General features: G+C 33.9%; 1 protein-coding gene across 1 annotated transcript in view; it reads right to left on the reverse strand.

The window, feature by feature from the left end:
• Positions 1-4549: 4549 nt before the first annotated feature.
• Positions 4550-18253, reverse strand: part of Rab35 (RAS oncogene family member Rab35) — a 36959-nt gene continuing 23255 nt past the window's right edge. Inside the window, exons 3-4 of the mRNA XM_089645162.1 lie at positions 12157-12305; positions 4550-10853 (exon numbers count right to left, since the gene is read on the reverse strand). Coding sequence (XP_089501288.1) covers positions 10752-10853; positions 12157-12305 — 251 coding nt within the window. The 3' untranslated portion in view covers positions 4550-10751. The remainder of the gene's footprint in view (positions 10854-12156; positions 12306-18253) is intronic.

An 18253-nucleotide genomic window follows, 5' to 3' on the forward strand; every position in this document is an offset into this window, starting at 1 on the left:
AGCTGATGGCGGACATAGTTAGATATATTTAATCGCTGGTCATCATGTCAATCCCTCACTTATTTACAATTCTTTCCTAAGAGTTGTATGGCGCCCATTTTCGGTGAATCAAGGTCAGATATTTTATGTTATACATTATGTCACACTTTTAACTAATTTATTGCTACTTTAAAATTCCTTCCGTGCGATCAATTCTTCGTATTGTCGCACACCCCTTGAGATCATGCTAATTCTTGTTATTTGAGAGTCTCTAGCTCTATTTGTTATTTGAATAAATATAAAATTAATCATCGTACCTCTTTTATCCAATAACAAAGCAATTCCCATTGTCTTTTACTATTCATGTTGCAATGGCCCTAGAGTGGTGAATTTGTTCGTGAGATTATTGCATTACACTGGCGACCAATGGTGTCTAAATTATTATTAGCCCTTGTTCAACGGTTACAATGGCGCACAACGTGATTGTTAACTGTTACAAATGGATTCTATTTGCTCAAATTTCGAGTACTCTTGATCACAAATTATAATGCGTTTTCCCCCATGAAAACTGTTTTTGAATTTATTGATTGTAATTTTTTAATATAAAAAAAAATTGTCAACTACTATGCACCTACTGACAAACTGCAATAGTAGTTTATTTATTAACCTTTTTATATATGAATTATAAAGTATTTACTATGCATAACCGAACTGCCTCAGTAAAATCTTTTGTATTTGTTTAGTGATAAATTGAACAAGTACACTGACCCAGTGTAATTATTTCCTTCCATTAGTATTCTGAGGAAAACATATGGTAGTTAGTCCCAGAATTTCTGCAGTGAAATAAATCCTGACTTCTCTAGTATTATATAGTGGAATTCGAATCCATTGCAATCAATTCTGTTCTATCAAATGCATCATTTAGAATTTTATATAGAAATACCAAGTCAATTCTTCTGTCTGACAATTTGAGCATATTTATATCGCTTAAAAGAGTGCTGGAATACCCATTTTAAAACATAAGAATTTATTTTGTATTCTTTCAATAGGCTTATACATGAATATTGTAATGTGGGTTCCAAAAATATAATATAACAAAATATACTAGGAGCACATCATCCTGAAGGAGGTAAGAAAAATCTAAATTTCTATTAGCTAAGACTCAATAAATGGTTCCGACCACATGAAGTCTGCACAACGCGCCCTCTCAAATAGCAAAATAAAGTGTAGGCTTTACCAGCAATTTTTTATTTATTTTTATGTAATACCGCACAAGAGTCCCGCAATTGTCTGGAATTGGTGACACTATGGCGTCACAAACTGAGATATGTTGTGAGGCTGCAGGTATTGGGAAAGGGAAGGAGATGAGGAAGAGGATAGTTGGGAAGTAAGTACCTGGCTATTCAGATCTGGTTACCAAACATGGCCAAATCCATTTCTAGCAACGTGTCAATTCAGAAAGGTGGTCTTACAACAGGGCGATACTGAGTGTACCTTCCACTCTGACACGCACCACAAATATACTATATATGAGCAAATTGTGAAATAACACAAATTAATCAAATCAAATTTACTTGCGCACGCCGGGATTTAAACACACGATCTCCGGCTTCCGTTCACGAGGGTTATCTTTTTGATAACCTTTCACTTATGATGTCCGTACAGCTCGGGAAGTTTTGAGATATAAAGTTGACTACCACCTCGAGAAGGTTCGTGCCTGCGTAAGGCCAACCTGGTCAGTTTCAACATCTAAAAAAATCAAGCGTGTCTGATTTTGGAAAAGAGGGAGATTAATGACTGTCTGTTGCAATTTGATGGAAGCACCCTTCCCAATAAAACTTCATTGAAATGCTTGGAGTAAGTATATCAGATCGGCTCAAGTATCGGCTTTCAAGAAACTGGGCGTCTTGTATAGGGCCAGCAGATTCTTCAATAGTAACCAGCTGCTAATCCTATAAAAATCTCAAGATGCCCAAAAATTGAATTTGGGAGCCACCTCTGGGCTGGAGCCCCACTATACTTGATAAACCTACTTCTTCTGATTCTGTTCAAAGGAGGGTGGTCTGTCTGATTTACAATCCATTATTAACAGAACGATTGCCATCTGTAATACCTATCTGTACACATTAATGGAGCGTGCTAGTGCACGATGATATAGATATAACATCGATCTCCGGTGCATGTGTGTGAAACTCGATGAACACCAGCAGAATACCTGTTCACATTTGATGTTGGCTTCATGAGAATGGGCCGCTTCTCCGACTCGTTTTTGTTTAAGACGTATGTGGAATGAGCTACCGTCATCTGTTTTTCCTCCTTCATATAATCCGGGCCTCTTTTTAAGACCCGTATTAATAAATCCCTTCCTAAATCCCCTACCTTAACCCGCCTCACAACGCTGCCCAACCGGGTGGCGACATAGCTCCCCTGCTTTTACACTGTACAGACAGGGGCGCTCTTGTGAGGTGTCACATAAAAAACGGAGCCCTTTCGTGTAAGCAAAATCTAAATTATTATATTTCGAAATAAATTTCATAACCAAAAAGTAATTTTACAATTCGTGAGTGGATCCCTTTGAACTTGGAAAGTACCTATTTTATGGGTAGCTATGTTCGCTATTTTGGTACCGCAAGGTTGGCGACATTGTGACTTGCAACAGCATAATCAACCACCTCCGAGGATTGGAAGGCAGCTGGCCTCTTGGATAGGAGCCTGGATCTCGACCCACCCGGGAGGAATAGCCACAACACCACCTTCTTGGACCCGAACCGGAATTCCTGCTGGAATCAGAGACTGAATGTGGAGCAATCCACCCTGCTACCCAGAATTTGGAGACCCGCATCCCCTGGTTGAGAGCTGCACCTGAGACTGATCATGTCTGGGTCGTAGCTCCCTATTTGGACGCCATGACGTACCTCAAGAAGATGAATTGCCACACCGCTAACTTCATACATCACATCGCCGCTTCAATACAATGCCAACGGTATAATCTTTCCCAACTATTATAGGTTTTATATCTATAGATTCAGTATCAATTTAATATCTTTTTAATTTGAAATACATACTTATATTTTGAAAATATACTATACATTTGCTAATATATTGATTTTCACTTTTACTAATAAAATTTATAATCAATGATTGTTTTAAAGATTTCACTTAACAATTTTCTCTTCAAAACACTCAACGCATTATAACTATCATCACCCGTATCATATATCGTCTGTAATTGGCTTCACCAGTTTTATAATGCTTTAAAAAGGCGAAACAGCTGTCATGCACAATTAATAATAATAACACAGCAGAGCTAGTTCATTAGTAAACTGTTTTATATAAATTGAATAATAATTTTATTGAATGTATAAAAGAAAAAATAAAAATGGAGTGCTACCATAGACATATGAATATTAGTAGACCTGCCCTAAGTGATTAAAAGCGTATTATCCCCACTCCCCATACCGGTTCCATTGAGCCGGCTGGGCTCGCGTATGGCCTCAAATGAAATTTGAAAACGTGACGTCATCATTCTTGTGCGAACTATGGTCGAGGCATCATCGGTTCATTTTACGAAATAACACGGCAAAATTTTGACTTGTGCTATGAAAACTGGTAAAAATAGATGTGAAAAAAGAGAATAAACCCAATTGTCGTATTACATTCCATATATAAGCATTATTTTACTTTATTTTAAGCATATTCACATCGTATAATATGAATCAGTTGTTACTATCACATCGAGAAACGTCTGGACGCGAAACACAAAGCTGGTTGGTTGCTGGGAAGTAAATTATGAACATTTATAAAAGTGTCTTAACTAAATACTCTGAAACTAACTACGACTCTGAAAATAGAAGCTGCCTTACTTTGCCGAATTTGGACTTCGCAAATTTGTTCATAACGTGCGAGTAATTTGCGCTCCCATGTAAAAATGTCTATTCATTCAAAGCAGATTTTACTTTTAAGAAGTAAATGGTGATATTATAATGCGAGATGCCTATTTACTGTCAGATTGATTTATTGACGAATCACAGTCAGCTTCACTCCCTTCGTTCTTCAACAGTTGATTTTACCCCTCGCCCATATCTTCTCGTCTATTAATTCCTATGTCTGTGAGTGCTACAAATTAAACTTAATAACATTCCTTTGTAATGGAACTTCCGCAACCAGCGTAGCTTTGCGGTTGTGTTGATTTCGGAATCTGTCATCGACAAGTATGATATATCTATAAGGTTATGTTTGGCTGGGCGCCATAAAGCTTTCGAGTTTGGTTTTCAACATGTTTGTTTTCGTAGGCACTGATTATTAACAGGACAGAAAAGGGTTAGGAATCGCTTCTCTAGTACACAATGTAGTGAACCTATTTATTTTCCCAAATGTCACAAGTTTCCAAGTTTGTGACGTAGATTGTGAAATCAAATAAGTAAGTCATAATTTCAGAAAATTCGTTGGTAATTTTGCTTGATAAATTGGTAAAAAATTGAGGCATTCCTTCCACTTATCGTACTGCTATCGGAAGAAGAAAAATCAAAAGGAATAAATAAACAAAACAAAATTTCAGTAATGAGTTTAATATACAACGTAATGACAAATAATAAATATCAATGAACTCTAATAAATGTGAAAAGTCAATGAAAGAAGTATGTTTTACAGGCTTGTCAAATATCTGAAGGTTTTGTGCTCTTTTATAGTGAAACATTTTATGAAATGGCAGTGATTTTTGATTCATTTATTGTTGTAATTAAAAAAACCTTTTATTGCTGAAATTAGGCCTGAAAATACATATTCTGTTGAATTAAGAAAATAATTTTGTTTCTAGTAGAGGACCTCTCAATCTCCAAACTTTATTTAATTATTTTCTTAAAGATATAGAAATATATATATATATATATTTTTTTTAAAGACAACATTCCCGGGTTACGAATAACCTGACAATATTTGAAAATCTCCTACTACCACCACAGAAAGCGGAAAATGTTGCTTGTGTTGTGATGGAGGACTTAGCCAGCCGAGGAATTGAACACACTACGCCTGGGTGGGACCCAAACGCGATGTCAACTCAGCCACCGACAGTTCAAGTGCTTGTAGCGTTGGGTATAGAAGGATTATTTGTGCACCACAGGATACGGCAAGCAGTGGAAAGGTTCAAATAAGATATTTTATAATGCTTGTCAATTCCAGATGTAAGATTTGCTAAAGTATTCATTGGAATTAGAGGTTCATCTACTAGATTGAAATTTACATTCACAGGTCGGGTTGTTTCACAGAATTCAAACAATTCATCAAATTTCAAAGTTAAAAATCAAAGTTTTTTTCCTGTTCTATTATTATTTCATAGTACATACATGAATAGAATACGACTTTCATAGAACTTGTGAAATTTTATGAATTGCCTAAATTTTGTGAAAAAACTTGCCCTTAGTTTTAAGATTGATAAAAAGGATCAAAAATTATGAGAATAAATGATATGTACTTAAAACATGTTTATTTACAAAAAAATGCTACAAAATAACAATTGATTAACAGAACAATCTATTAATAATTGTCTTAAAGTTTTGATTTCATTGTTTAAATAATTAAACAATTATAATTATAAAGTTATGTATGCTAATAAAAAAAAAATTGATACAGTAAAAATCCGGTAAAATTTAGTTTTTAAATAAATTGTACAGAAAATAATGATTTAAAGAAACAATACACGATTTCTAAATCATAACATATTTTATAACTACATATTAATTATTAATTCCTCGGTAAGGATGGTTTTCTAAAATGTTATTTTTACATACATATTACTTCTCTAACACTACATACATATTGATATGAAAAGGTTTAAAAAAATGTATTCAACAAAAATTTTTTACAATAACTTTTGTATGGAACTGATATTACATATTTATAACAATGGGCATTGCTTTGATTTTAATGTTAATGTGTATAAACTAAATGATTTATAAAAAAATCATTAAATGGATCGGTGGAATGCAAAAAGCCAAAAAATAAACAATAATTTATTAATAATCCCTAATGAATTTAAGTTCTTATGTCATAGTTAAGAAAATAAAAGCGTTACCGTTAAACATAATATTGACTTTTATTGATAATAAAATTAACCCCTGATTGACTTGGTCTTTCCCAATGATAATTTAGAAAATCAGCATATGGCAATCTTTAATCAATAAAAAAAAGAAAGAAACATTCTGGGTTACAAATAACCTGACAATATTTGAATTACTCATACTCCCATCATTACAGTAGGAAAATGTTGCTTGTGTAATGATGGAGAAACATAATCAAACAGAGACCCAATGCTTTGGATCACTCAACTACTAATTGCTCTGTATTGCAATCACTCTAATGCTACGTATACATCCGCGAGCCGAACTGTCGAACTGAACCTCAACTTATGGGAAACAAACTAAGCAACCCCGCAAATGGCGCGAAATGCCGCTTGCAGTTGATTCGTTCCTTATCTGTAATCCGTGGTACGGTTCGCAAGAGTATACGTACCATTATATGGCTTCAGTTCTGAGCTAAAAGAGAATTTACAATGGAGCTCTGTAGAAAAACAAGTTTAGATTTAATATGATCGTAAAACATATTTAGTAAAGCTCGATTTATGTAATTAAATCATTAAAAAACATGCAATCAATTTTCTATTAACATCAATCTTAATACAAACACTAACAGGTGTTTAATGTTTTACCATTCCGTTATTGCTAAAACTGAAATATTCTTCTACGTAGGTACTATACAACTCATTCTTAGCTTTACTCAGTCAACCATTATTTTCTATATTTGAATGTTACGTTTATATAATAAATAGGCAGTTTTATGAAAAATATGCAATTCAATTATTTGTATTATGGAAATTTGAAATGGAACACGTTACAATGTTATTAACACAGAGCAAGAAATATATTGAATAACATTACTTACATATTGTATTACATTACACCCTACCAAGTCTTTTAAGAAACAGAAAAGAGAGAGAAATACAATTGAAAGTACCAGACTATTATTGTATCTGAATGGACTTTAACTATAAATACCGCTTTGTTTTCTTTTCTCTGTGGTTATTATTACAAATATATACTCTTTGAAACATGATAACAGTGGGTAATATTTGAATAGCAAGAAAACAGTTGGAACACTTTCAAGGTTAAAATATCTATGGTTAAATTCTACAGGAAAAGAGGAATAATCTATGGTTTAGTGACCTGCCAAAATTTAAGTGATCGATTGCACGATTATTTGTTAGCAATATCTTACAGGATTATTATTGTGAAGGTTTGGCATGTGATTTTTATTAAATTACAAGCGTTATTTGAATTAATTCAGGAGCTTCATCATTTAATGCAAAAATAGTCATCAAATCACCGCAATTGTAGTGAAAATACAATACATTATGAAATTATAAATACAGCTGTTTTGAGTTTTATCTTGAAAGGTATAAAAAAAAATAGTAGAATAATTCCTCACATTATTTCATCATCTTGAAAAGCAAAAGGGCGCTTGTGTAACCAATATGTTTTAGAATTAAAAAAATTAGCATTACCTATTACAAAAATCTTTTCATCATACAGAAAATCTCTCGTAATTTTTTTCAATGGATCAGAAAAAATATTTTTTATATGGAATAAAACACTATACATGTATAATACTTTGTAAAATTTCTCATCCAAATTAGGCCATTTTTTAATGAAAATTTTCGTGGGATCTAAACAAACAAGTTTTAAATGTGAAAATATGTGAGTTTTACTGTATAATAATTAAGGAGTTGGATGCAATATCAACTTAAATGCGCACAAGCTGTGTTTGCTCCCTTCGCCTTTTTGGTAACTCCAATCCCTTCTTTATCTTCTGTGTAAATATGACTTCTGTATGTTTTACACAGATGGAGCTACAAGCAAAAGTTTCAACACTATTAACAAGTGAATATTAACACATTTCAAAAAACATTGATTTTAATTACAACTTTTAAACTACAATTTTCAACTTAATTTGTTATTGCATCCAGCCCCTCAATTGAAAAGTGGTTATATTAGTTGAATATATACCATATATGTATCCGTGATTGTATTTAATAAATTGTAATTGTAATTTTGTTTCACACATGCAGCCCCTTGGCATATAGAATGAAAAATTGCAAACCCCATTGCACGAGTATCCTTTTGTTCTAATGGCTTGTAGCTCTTGTATTTATGGAAACAAATATGTATAATGTTTTAATTAAAACTCAATTTGAGCAATGACTGCAAATATAGGAAATATTTGTTTCGTCATCCAACATTTAAATTTAACTTATCTAATGTGGGGAGATCACTCGCCGGATTGATTATGAACAGTTTCATATTTAAAATCATTCATAAATTGTTATCAGTTTTTAACTAACTAATGCGCAACTGAGACCATTCTTCCATAGGCACACAAAAGTATCCGATACTCTTGTTGTGTAGTCACGTCGCAAACAACTTGTAGCAGACAGTCCGTAGACGTTGTTACTAAAATCATGAGCCCCTCGAGAATTCTCGAAACGTCAAAACTAGAATGCTTTCATAACCTCATTCACAACCAAACAGTTGCTGTAGCTATCATTCTTTGTTGATTTGTTATGTTCATAACGATCTTCGTAACACACGCATTTTTAAAAATGTCCGTCACAAGTTATGCCACGTTTAAAGTCTCGATGACGTGTATGGGAATAACCTCGCTCAGCTGGTCGCGGAAGATTGGTATCGCCAACGATTTTACAAAATTTTGGCTACTTTTACCTATGTAAGAACCTTCATGCAGATGTATGGGGGTAGTCACCAAGATACATGAATCAGATATTTGCATATCCCTGTGGAAGAAGGTCCTATCTCTCCACAAAACTATTGTGGCTTTCCCGTAAAATTTTTCAACTTTACTCGACGTGACTTTGGGAAGCGATTATTCAGTCACATTAGTTTGTTAAAATAACTGATTTACTATTTAAATATGGGAGTTTATGCACAACTTATAAACTATGTATAAATGGTATACAATTTTTAATTTCTAACTAATAATGTTCAACATTAAAGGAAAATTTCATTGGTTAAGAAAGTCCTATATTTTGTTTCATAAATTCAAAACTTTGCACATTTTGAAATAGGAAAACATTCATTAAAAAGACAATAAAAATTATTATTAACACGCTATAAGATTACATCTTTATGCTAACGGCCGCCATACAAAAAAAAAAACAACAATTTTCTAAAATTCTATGTGATGATAAAAAAAAAGATTAAAATTCAACATTCTACATATAGATATGGATTACAGAAGATTGAACATTGCGGCACCTAAAATGACCCCAAACTAGAAGTCTACTAAGTACCTATACCAGACCAACACTTCATTAGTCTTTTGCTGCCGTTAACAATGGAATTGGTCTAGATAAAAATTCATTAAAAAAATAATAAATAAATGAAAATAATAATGTAAAAAGAAAGCATTCAATTTTTTTTTTTGCATATTTGAAGAATTAGTGTGTCATTTTATTGGTAAACATGGAAAAATAGGTGATTGTATTCAATTTTAATATGTCAGCTTGTTCTGGCAAAGGACCCGTCTAGTAAACTCTATATCAACAATTATATAATATGTCATTCACAACTAACATGTATATTTGTGCACCTACATAACGTAAAGGGTAGCTTTATTGCTAAGTCAAAATTCTTGGTCCGATTGAACTAAATTCAAATGTAGTATAAGTCCGATTTGCGCTTTAGACTTAAAAACATTAATTTAAATAGGAATTCAAACAGATAGAAGTTCAGTGTTCGCTGTGCCAACATGATGCACAGGTGGGGAGTGAAAGAGTCGGCGATGTTTGAATGCGGTGCGGTGCAGACGACAGGGATTTATGAGGTCCACAGGGCGAAACCTGAGGCCCCGGACTGGCTCACTGACCTATATGCTCTAACCCTCCACCATACAAAAGATGTTCACAAGAAACAAGACATTAGGAATCGTTATTTTGTCATTTATCAAAATCCGTTTGACTTTTACACTTTGAATATTTACAGTGTTTATGTTCACCATGAATTTTAAAGAAACACAGATAATTTAAAAAGAAAAAGAAAGACAAACTTTCCTAGATTACGAATAACCAAACAATATTTTTGAATTATCTCACTACCATCTTAAAAAGGTGAAATTGTTACTTTATTGTTACAATTGTTAATTGTGATGGAGGAGGATTGAGCAAGCAGGGGATTGAGCCTGCAGCGCCTGGTTGAGAACTCAAGGCTTTGGACCAATCAGCTACAAACCGGTCAGTTAAACTATTGTGTAAGTCTATGTCCATGTCCTGCAATTAGATGTAAAAAATTAGAGATACTCCTCAATCTTGTCGGAAGAAATCTGATCCAAGATTTGTTTGTAACGTGAATTTTTTTTTAATAAATAAATATTGTTAATATGGCTAGTAATATAAATTGCCGATTGCTGTTTTACTACCTTGAATTATCTTGTATTATCTTCAAAATAGAAAGAGAAATAGGAATATGTATCTGATTGCCGCACAGTACTGACACTGACTATTTACAAATAGGTTTGTAATTTAACCTTTAGCGCAAATCGGTCTCCATATATCCAACATTGAATGAACGTGGTCGCATCTGTAACTGTACATAATCTTAACGCTATTTGGCTGGAAACAAAGGTAAGGTTGGTGGTGCGTATGGCGGCCGTAATATTAAAGTCTAGGAGTTAGCGGCGAACACAGAGTTGCGCGCGTAAAGGTAATATTAGCAACACTTCCGCTTCTGTTTGCGCGCACGGTGAAGATTAACTGTTTCTTGCTGGTTCAAGTTCTGTCGCTCTTTCGACTCTTTCTTCGTTCTCAATACCTGCAACAACAATAAAAAAACATTAGTTGAATTCCTAACACACTGCTTCTTATTTTAGTTCCTAAACTGTATTTTCCTGCCAAACTTTTTTTGTATTTTTTTTACAATCAAACTTAAACTGATGTGAACTTTTCTTTTAAAATTTATTATTTTTTGGGTTTGATTGAACCTTCCTACCCAGGGACTGGGACTAAGCCAAATTCTAATTAGATAGCACGGACATTTAAGTCATATATTAACTGCTGTAATTTTTTAAATATAACGTCATCCAATTTCAGAAAAATGCGTATGTGTGCATGATTACCACCAAAAGTCGATTGAATGCATTGTCATCGACAAAGAGTCTATCTGCAAAGTTTCAGCTCAATCGGATATCGGGAAACGGGTTAATTTCCACTTCCAAGAATCCATTTCATTAATTCAATCAAGAAAACAAAATCAAATAGATATATTTAAAAAAAAGAACATATTCAAATATGAAAGAAAATAATATTGCAATAAAGTACCTACCCCAATTAAAGGTACTATATATTAAATAAACCATAAGACGTGCAGAAAATTTTATAACAGGATTATTAACATCATGTCCCGGTTTTTTTATTTTTTTAAATAATATCACATCGCAATGCACTCGGCGCCGGGTATAAAAATTATTTATAAATCTTGCAAATCATAAGTACGACAGGATCATAATAATGGTGAAGTGAAAAATTGGTTGTGTCTGGAAGTAGTGGGAGTCAAACCAGTGTGAAACTGTCTGGGATCAATTTAACTCCTGCACAACTGTTTATAATGAGGTACAGCGCACAGGATAAACAAAGGATGTGGCTTCAAGTTCAAGTAGGATCGAGGCGCATTGTATAAAAATTCAGTACTCAATATTTTCGTACACACATAGTTTGTCATCGAAGTTTTCACCAACAGGATAGGCAGAAACACATAGTATTTGAAACTTTTCGGAGAAGGAGTCAGAAAAATTCACGGAGTGCCGTAATTACGCGGCTGTCATCTGTCAAAGTGACAGATCCCATACAAAGAAATGATTTTGGGCGGCACTTCCTTTATCCATCTGATCCCCTCTCCTGAGTAAGATTATAGCGTAGTGTGTCACCCCAACATATAATACGCATATGCCATGCCCAAATTATGCGCGCATAATATAGCGTAATGTGTCTAAGGCTTTATCGTGATTAATGTGATATCCGTCGCGATGATGGACACAGTGAGCGCAACACAATAACAATGTAGGTTTTCCAATGAACGGAAGGGTGAATCAATGGTGTTTGGTTGGCTGTTTACTCACCATCTTGGTGACCCTAAGGAACATGTCTTCCACGTTGATATTGTCCTTGGCGCTGGTCTCGAACAAGGGGATGCCCATCTGGTCGGCGAACCTCTGCGCGTCCTCCGTCACCACCACCTTTCGTTCGGGGGTGTCGTTCTTGTTGCCAACTGGAACATACAATCACCAATAAATTTATCGAGTACCACACAAGAGCCCCAACTGCTCCCATACATCTGGAGCCAGTGAGACTATGGGGTATATTGTGAGTAAGTTAATGGGGTGGGGAAGAAGTCGGGGACAAGGAATGTGAGTACCCGGCTATTTAGATCTGGTCACAGAAGCAATATTTGGATTCTGAATTCTTGTCTTTCACAAGGGTGATACTGAAAATGTCTACCACTCGTAGGCCGTACCGCAAATGTAAGCACGTACCCGAAGAATTTTAAGTAGAAATTTCTGTGTTAAAAATGTAGTTTGATTATACTGTCCGATATATAAAAAAAAAAATTTAAAAAAATATATATTTCACTATCACATGTCGTCACTGAGTACAACCTAACGGGTAACGTTATACGCACTCCGTCTCGTCTCAGTACCGTACAGACGAGACAGAGCATGTATCATGGAATCCATTGCATCTAAATGACATCTACATTTTTTACTCCAAATATGCTAAGGAATCGTTGGTTAAAATCCTTCAGGCTCTTTCCTTTCCCCTCCCCCATTTCTTTTCACTCTACGAAATTCCCGATTATTGAAAGTCCTGATAAACATTCAACAAGCGTACAGCACATTTAGCAGGAAGCTTCAGGCCTTATCTCTCGCAAATTCTTATCAGTATGGGGATACATTCAACACATTTGTATTCCAAACTATACAAATAATAATAACACACAAAAAAAGCATATTAAATAATCAAATAGCTCTGCACTTCACATTTATAAATTCCCTATTCTCACACGGTTTCGAAGAGTATAAATTTTGGGCATGTGTTCGGCAGGAAACCGTTTTGCCGAAAGGATTAATAGTGCTATGTATTTATTCAGAGCACCTTTTTTATACGTTAACCCCACACAGGAGGCACTGAGGAAAATAATTTCTCTCAGGACCTGTCATCTTTAGGGATGCTGTGTCGAGGGTCTTTTTTTAAGGAAAGGAAGGAGATGAAGTTCTGGGATTGTAAAAGGTATGAGGGTTGGGTAGGAATCTAGGGATCAGTATGTCCAGGAGTGACAGACATATGAATATATCCCTCCCACTGCGGCACAAGGCGATGGGTCAAGAGACCAGTTGGAGAGGTCAAAGGGTCTGCCCAAACCAGCCTCTCCCGATCTGCAAATGCCACGCAGCTGGAGAGCAGATGCATCCTGAACACACCTCACCCGATGCAACCGGGCACCCCTGCTAAATGTACTATTTTTATATAACAAAACACACTGAATACTTTAACACATAAATAAAGAAATAACTAACCTAATACCACATCACCCTCTACACACACATACACACGCCTAGCTTTGTTGTAGTGGTACATCTTATATATAAAATTATGTAAAAAAAAATTACTGCTTTTATATAAACATGTATGTTATCGTCATTGGTAAAAACGGCTATGTGCCAGATTTCAGCAAATCATTTCTCACACCAAAAATTTCACAAAAAAAAATCAAGATAGCGGGCTCAATCTCGGCTATTATTGCGAAATACTTATTCAAATGTTGTTTATTTGAATAGAAAACTGGGAAAGTTTTTTTGCTTCTCCTGTAAAATTTAAAAAAAAACTCACATCACAGCCGGTCTTGCAAGCTCAACGACGATATATTTATTTATTTAAAAAAAATCATTCGTGGTTTACGATTAACCTGACATATTTGAAAAACTTCTACTACCATCATACTAAGCGGAAATGTTGCCTATGTTACGATGAAGGAATTGAACCCACGGTGCCTGGGTGGTAATCCGACGCATTTGTCAACTCAACCACTAACCAGTGGGTTCAGATTACTTGAAGAAAGTCGCAAGTGCCTAAAGAGTAAGCACAAATCACAAAGGTGTTGGAATGATAAAAAAATGCATTGTCAACACTTTCCAGATGTTAAATCATCTTATTTTACATAACATGCTGCAAACCGATATGTCACCAGTTAAATTGCTAAAAAAAATGGCGGGTATGGGTACCGTTGCCCCGGGAACCATTTATTGTATAACCAACAGCTTTGCCACAGGTCACCCTAAGTAGTTCGCTACATTTGGTGACTTAGCAGGGGGGCTCGGCTCGGGTTTATGGGAAGAGGTATGGGACCCACCAACTACGTGGCAGGCTGGATCAGGAGAGACTGGTTGAGGGAGACCTTTTGACCTCTCCAGCAGAACTCTCTCAGAACATCCCATTGCGCCGCAGTGGTAGGGATGGATTCATACGTTCGTCACATCTATATACCTTTTTCCTTCCCAGAACTTCCTCCATTTCCTTTCATAAAAAGACCCTCTACACAGCATCCCCAAAGATGACATAGGCTCCGAGGAAATTGTTTTCCTCAGGGCCTCCTGTATGGAGCTAATGTAAAAAAAAAAATCGATAAGTTTGAATCACTCTGTCTAATAATCCTAAGAATGATGACAAAACTAGCTGAGAGGCGTATATGGCTATTTTATTTAAATGAAAAATACTAATTTCGGTTGTGATTCTGTCTGTAACTTCAATGCACTTGGATTTACTTTGAGTTTTAATTGTCATTTTCGAAATTGGAACCGATTGTGGGAACAATTCAGACGAGCCAAGTATAGTTAGTAGGTAGATACCAAAATTATTTAATTTAATTAATTAATAATTCCATATTTTATCAACCTTACTAAAAAAAAAACACTTCACATTCGTTACACATTTAGATTCGAGTTGGTACTAATAAAAAAAAAATCTTTAACTGGGCTCCGAAAGAACTGGCAATGTTGGATTTTCTGCAGAGTGACACGTGAAATTTCAGTCTTGAAAAAGTTAGGTTATTTCGGACACATCATTCTTTAATTGACTGTTACCACGTGAATTTAATAAGAATTCTATGAAAGTGATGTTTTTTAACAACACAAATGTTTTACGTATGTCTAGGAAAATATAAATGATAGAAATCAACGATTATATTGCGTTAACAATGAATTGAAAATTTCATTTTTGTTGTTTTCTGGGTAATATTATAATATTTTTATACTGTATAAACGAGATTAAAAGAGAGGTGAAATTTTTCTTGCAGATTCCTTACGGGAAAATGTTTTCAAAATTTTGCATTCTCTCAATTTTTCGACGTTTGGAGTAAAAAATGTTTTTTTTTTTAAACTTTTTATCTTTTGAAAATAAAATATTCCAATTTATAAATATCAAAGTCTATTTAAAATGCAAAAATCTAAGAGATAATTTTATCTAGTTTCTTAAAATGGTATTTGTTTTTACGAAATCTTCAAAAAGATGAAATATATAGCACATTTAAAATACCTTAATATTCCGAAATTCAATGAGAATTTTCAAGTTTATACAACAGATAAACAACCCCCTTTGGCTGTGTAAACAATATATATTTTTCCATGAACTATTTTATGTCAGTTTCACCACAGTAAAATGATGACATTAATGCATTTGTTTTGAATGGAATAAGATGTATATAGAGCTATGTGACGCGTACCTTTGGTGGGCAATATGATATTTGTGTTTATTTCCCTACCATTTCTATTTTGATACATTTTAAACATTCAGGAAACCATAGAGCGTTAATTCGGACTTTCTTATTATCATTTTTCAATACTATTGTACCTACCTGCCTGAAGAAAGTTTGAAAAAAAGAATTGTCATTGAGATCATGACAAATTGTATAATTCCTTATTTGAAATTTAAAAAAAAATGTCACATAAAATATATGGTTTATAATTAAGTAGGAAGGTATTTAAGTACCTACTTACAAATCTAATGATTTCAGAGAAGATTTTGGTTTTATTTATTAAATAAGTGAAAATTAGAAACATACTCTTTTGGACACAAGGTCTACTGTTCTCAGAACAAACTAGTTTATTTATATTTTAAGAAACAAACAACTTGTTTTTATTACAAAGATAAATATATATGAGGGATAAATAAGGTTAAGTCAAAAAAGTTTGTTGGTTAGAGAAAGGAGATTTATTTTGTCTTAAAACTAATAAGAATGTAGATTAATATAGGATTAGGATAGGAGATACATTCTATAAATAATAATAATAGCCTGTAATCAACACAATCTGTAATAATGAACTGGACAACCACAGTTGTCTTTCTTTCATGCCATCTATATCATACAAGACTTAAGTTGCACATTCATAACACATAAGTACACATAATAAGAGTGAAAATATATAAAAAAAAAAAAAATAGTAAACAATATTGAATGCAGAGTAGGTGTATTTCTTTTGAGGTCAATAATTTATGAGAAAGAGGTGCAATGGCACTATCGGCGGTAAGCCTTTGATTCTAGCAGCTCTAATCAGGTGTAGGTGTAATCAGGTGTCAATACCAGTCATTGGGAACCTATCACAGATAACAAATATTATTTTTGAATGAAATTTTTTCTGCTTTGTTTTAAACCACTTTATTTGAGTTATATAGGTCGGCTGGTTTCGGTTGCACTCAACCTTCTCCAGGATGATGGAACTATAAACTTCTATTGTCCTAAAGAAGGTTGAGTGCAACCAAAACCGGTCGACCTATACAGGGTGTCCGGAAACTCGTAGTACAAGCGGGGAAACTGGTGAATCTACATCACATTTGGAGTCGATTTTGTAGTATATTTTTTTTTTATTTGAGCTTTCGTTATCGAGTAAATCGAGTTTGAAGTTGATTTTTTTTTTTTTTTTTTTAATAAAATTCTTATAAATTATTACTGAAGATCAAAGTACCCAACTAATTAAAACTATTTGAAAGTAAAACAAATGAAGAAACTCGGATTTGAAGCATTATTTTGAAATCACCCTTCATTTAACCCGGTGTAATCATAAAATATTTCTGCTCTGCAGGGTTAAAACATCTGTTATTCAACCCTAAACACCAGAAAAAACTTTAACCCTAAAATAGCCGAAAAATATATTTTTTTTGAAAATGCTCAAATCAAAAAACTTTATGTTTTTTTGGGTTCCCCATGTGGTGTAGATTCTCCAGTTTCCCGCTTGTACTACGAGTTTCCGGACACCGTGTATAACTCAAATAAAGTGGAATAAAACAAAGTAGAAAAAATTGATTCATATAATGTCAAGCCACAAAGTGTTTGCTTTCTTCGAAAATAAATATTGTTTACGTAATATTATTAACCCCTATTATGCTGACGTTGCGAATAGGCAACGGTCAGCATGCCGGGTCATTTTCTGAGAATTTTATAAGGAAATGCCGTTATTTCTTCAAGTACTCGATCTTCAAAGTGGGGCAAAATATGTCAAACAGGTAAGCTGTTTTTGAATAATTATTATTGTTAACATAATATATTGCAAAATATTTTAAGAACTTTTTTCCGTGGTTGAGGGGTTACGGTCCTTGGCTATGAATAAGTAAATGTAATTTAATTCAACGAATTTGTGTCATCCGATTTATTAATGTAAAATAATATGGTTTATTTGAGGGACATTCCAGAGTAGAATATACTATTGGTATCGCCCTGGTGAAAGACTACCATTCAGAATTGAAACGTTGCGTGAAATGCAACGTTGCGTGAAATCAACCAACAATCTACCTACTAACTAACGTACACACAAATCAATCGCTCCGAACAAAACAATTAAAATATAAAATATATGAACTTTTGGATATTTGAGATTTTGAAGAAACGAACATTTATATTTTTATTTTTATATACATTATTGATTTAAAATGACCTAAAACTGCACATTCCGAAATGGTTCCAACTGGCTACAACGTCATTTTGACATAAAAAAACGCCACTGGCTGGTAAGATAACTGACACCAATGTCAGCCAGCATGACGTCAACACCGCCGAATACACAAATGAAAACGAACATGGCACATTTTAAACTGTTATAGAAAAATTATTTGTCAAACATTAAACATATTCATTATCATTTTTTTTAAATAAAAAAAAACAGTAAAAAT

The sequence above is a fragment of the Hesperophylax consimilis genome, chromosome 22 (genome assembly GCF_061612785.1).
Source record: "Hesperophylax consimilis isolate HC1 chromosome 22, BYU_Hcon_1.0, whole genome shotgun sequence".
NCBI lineage: Eukaryota > Metazoa > Arthropoda > Insecta > Trichoptera > Limnephilidae > Hesperophylax > Hesperophylax consimilis.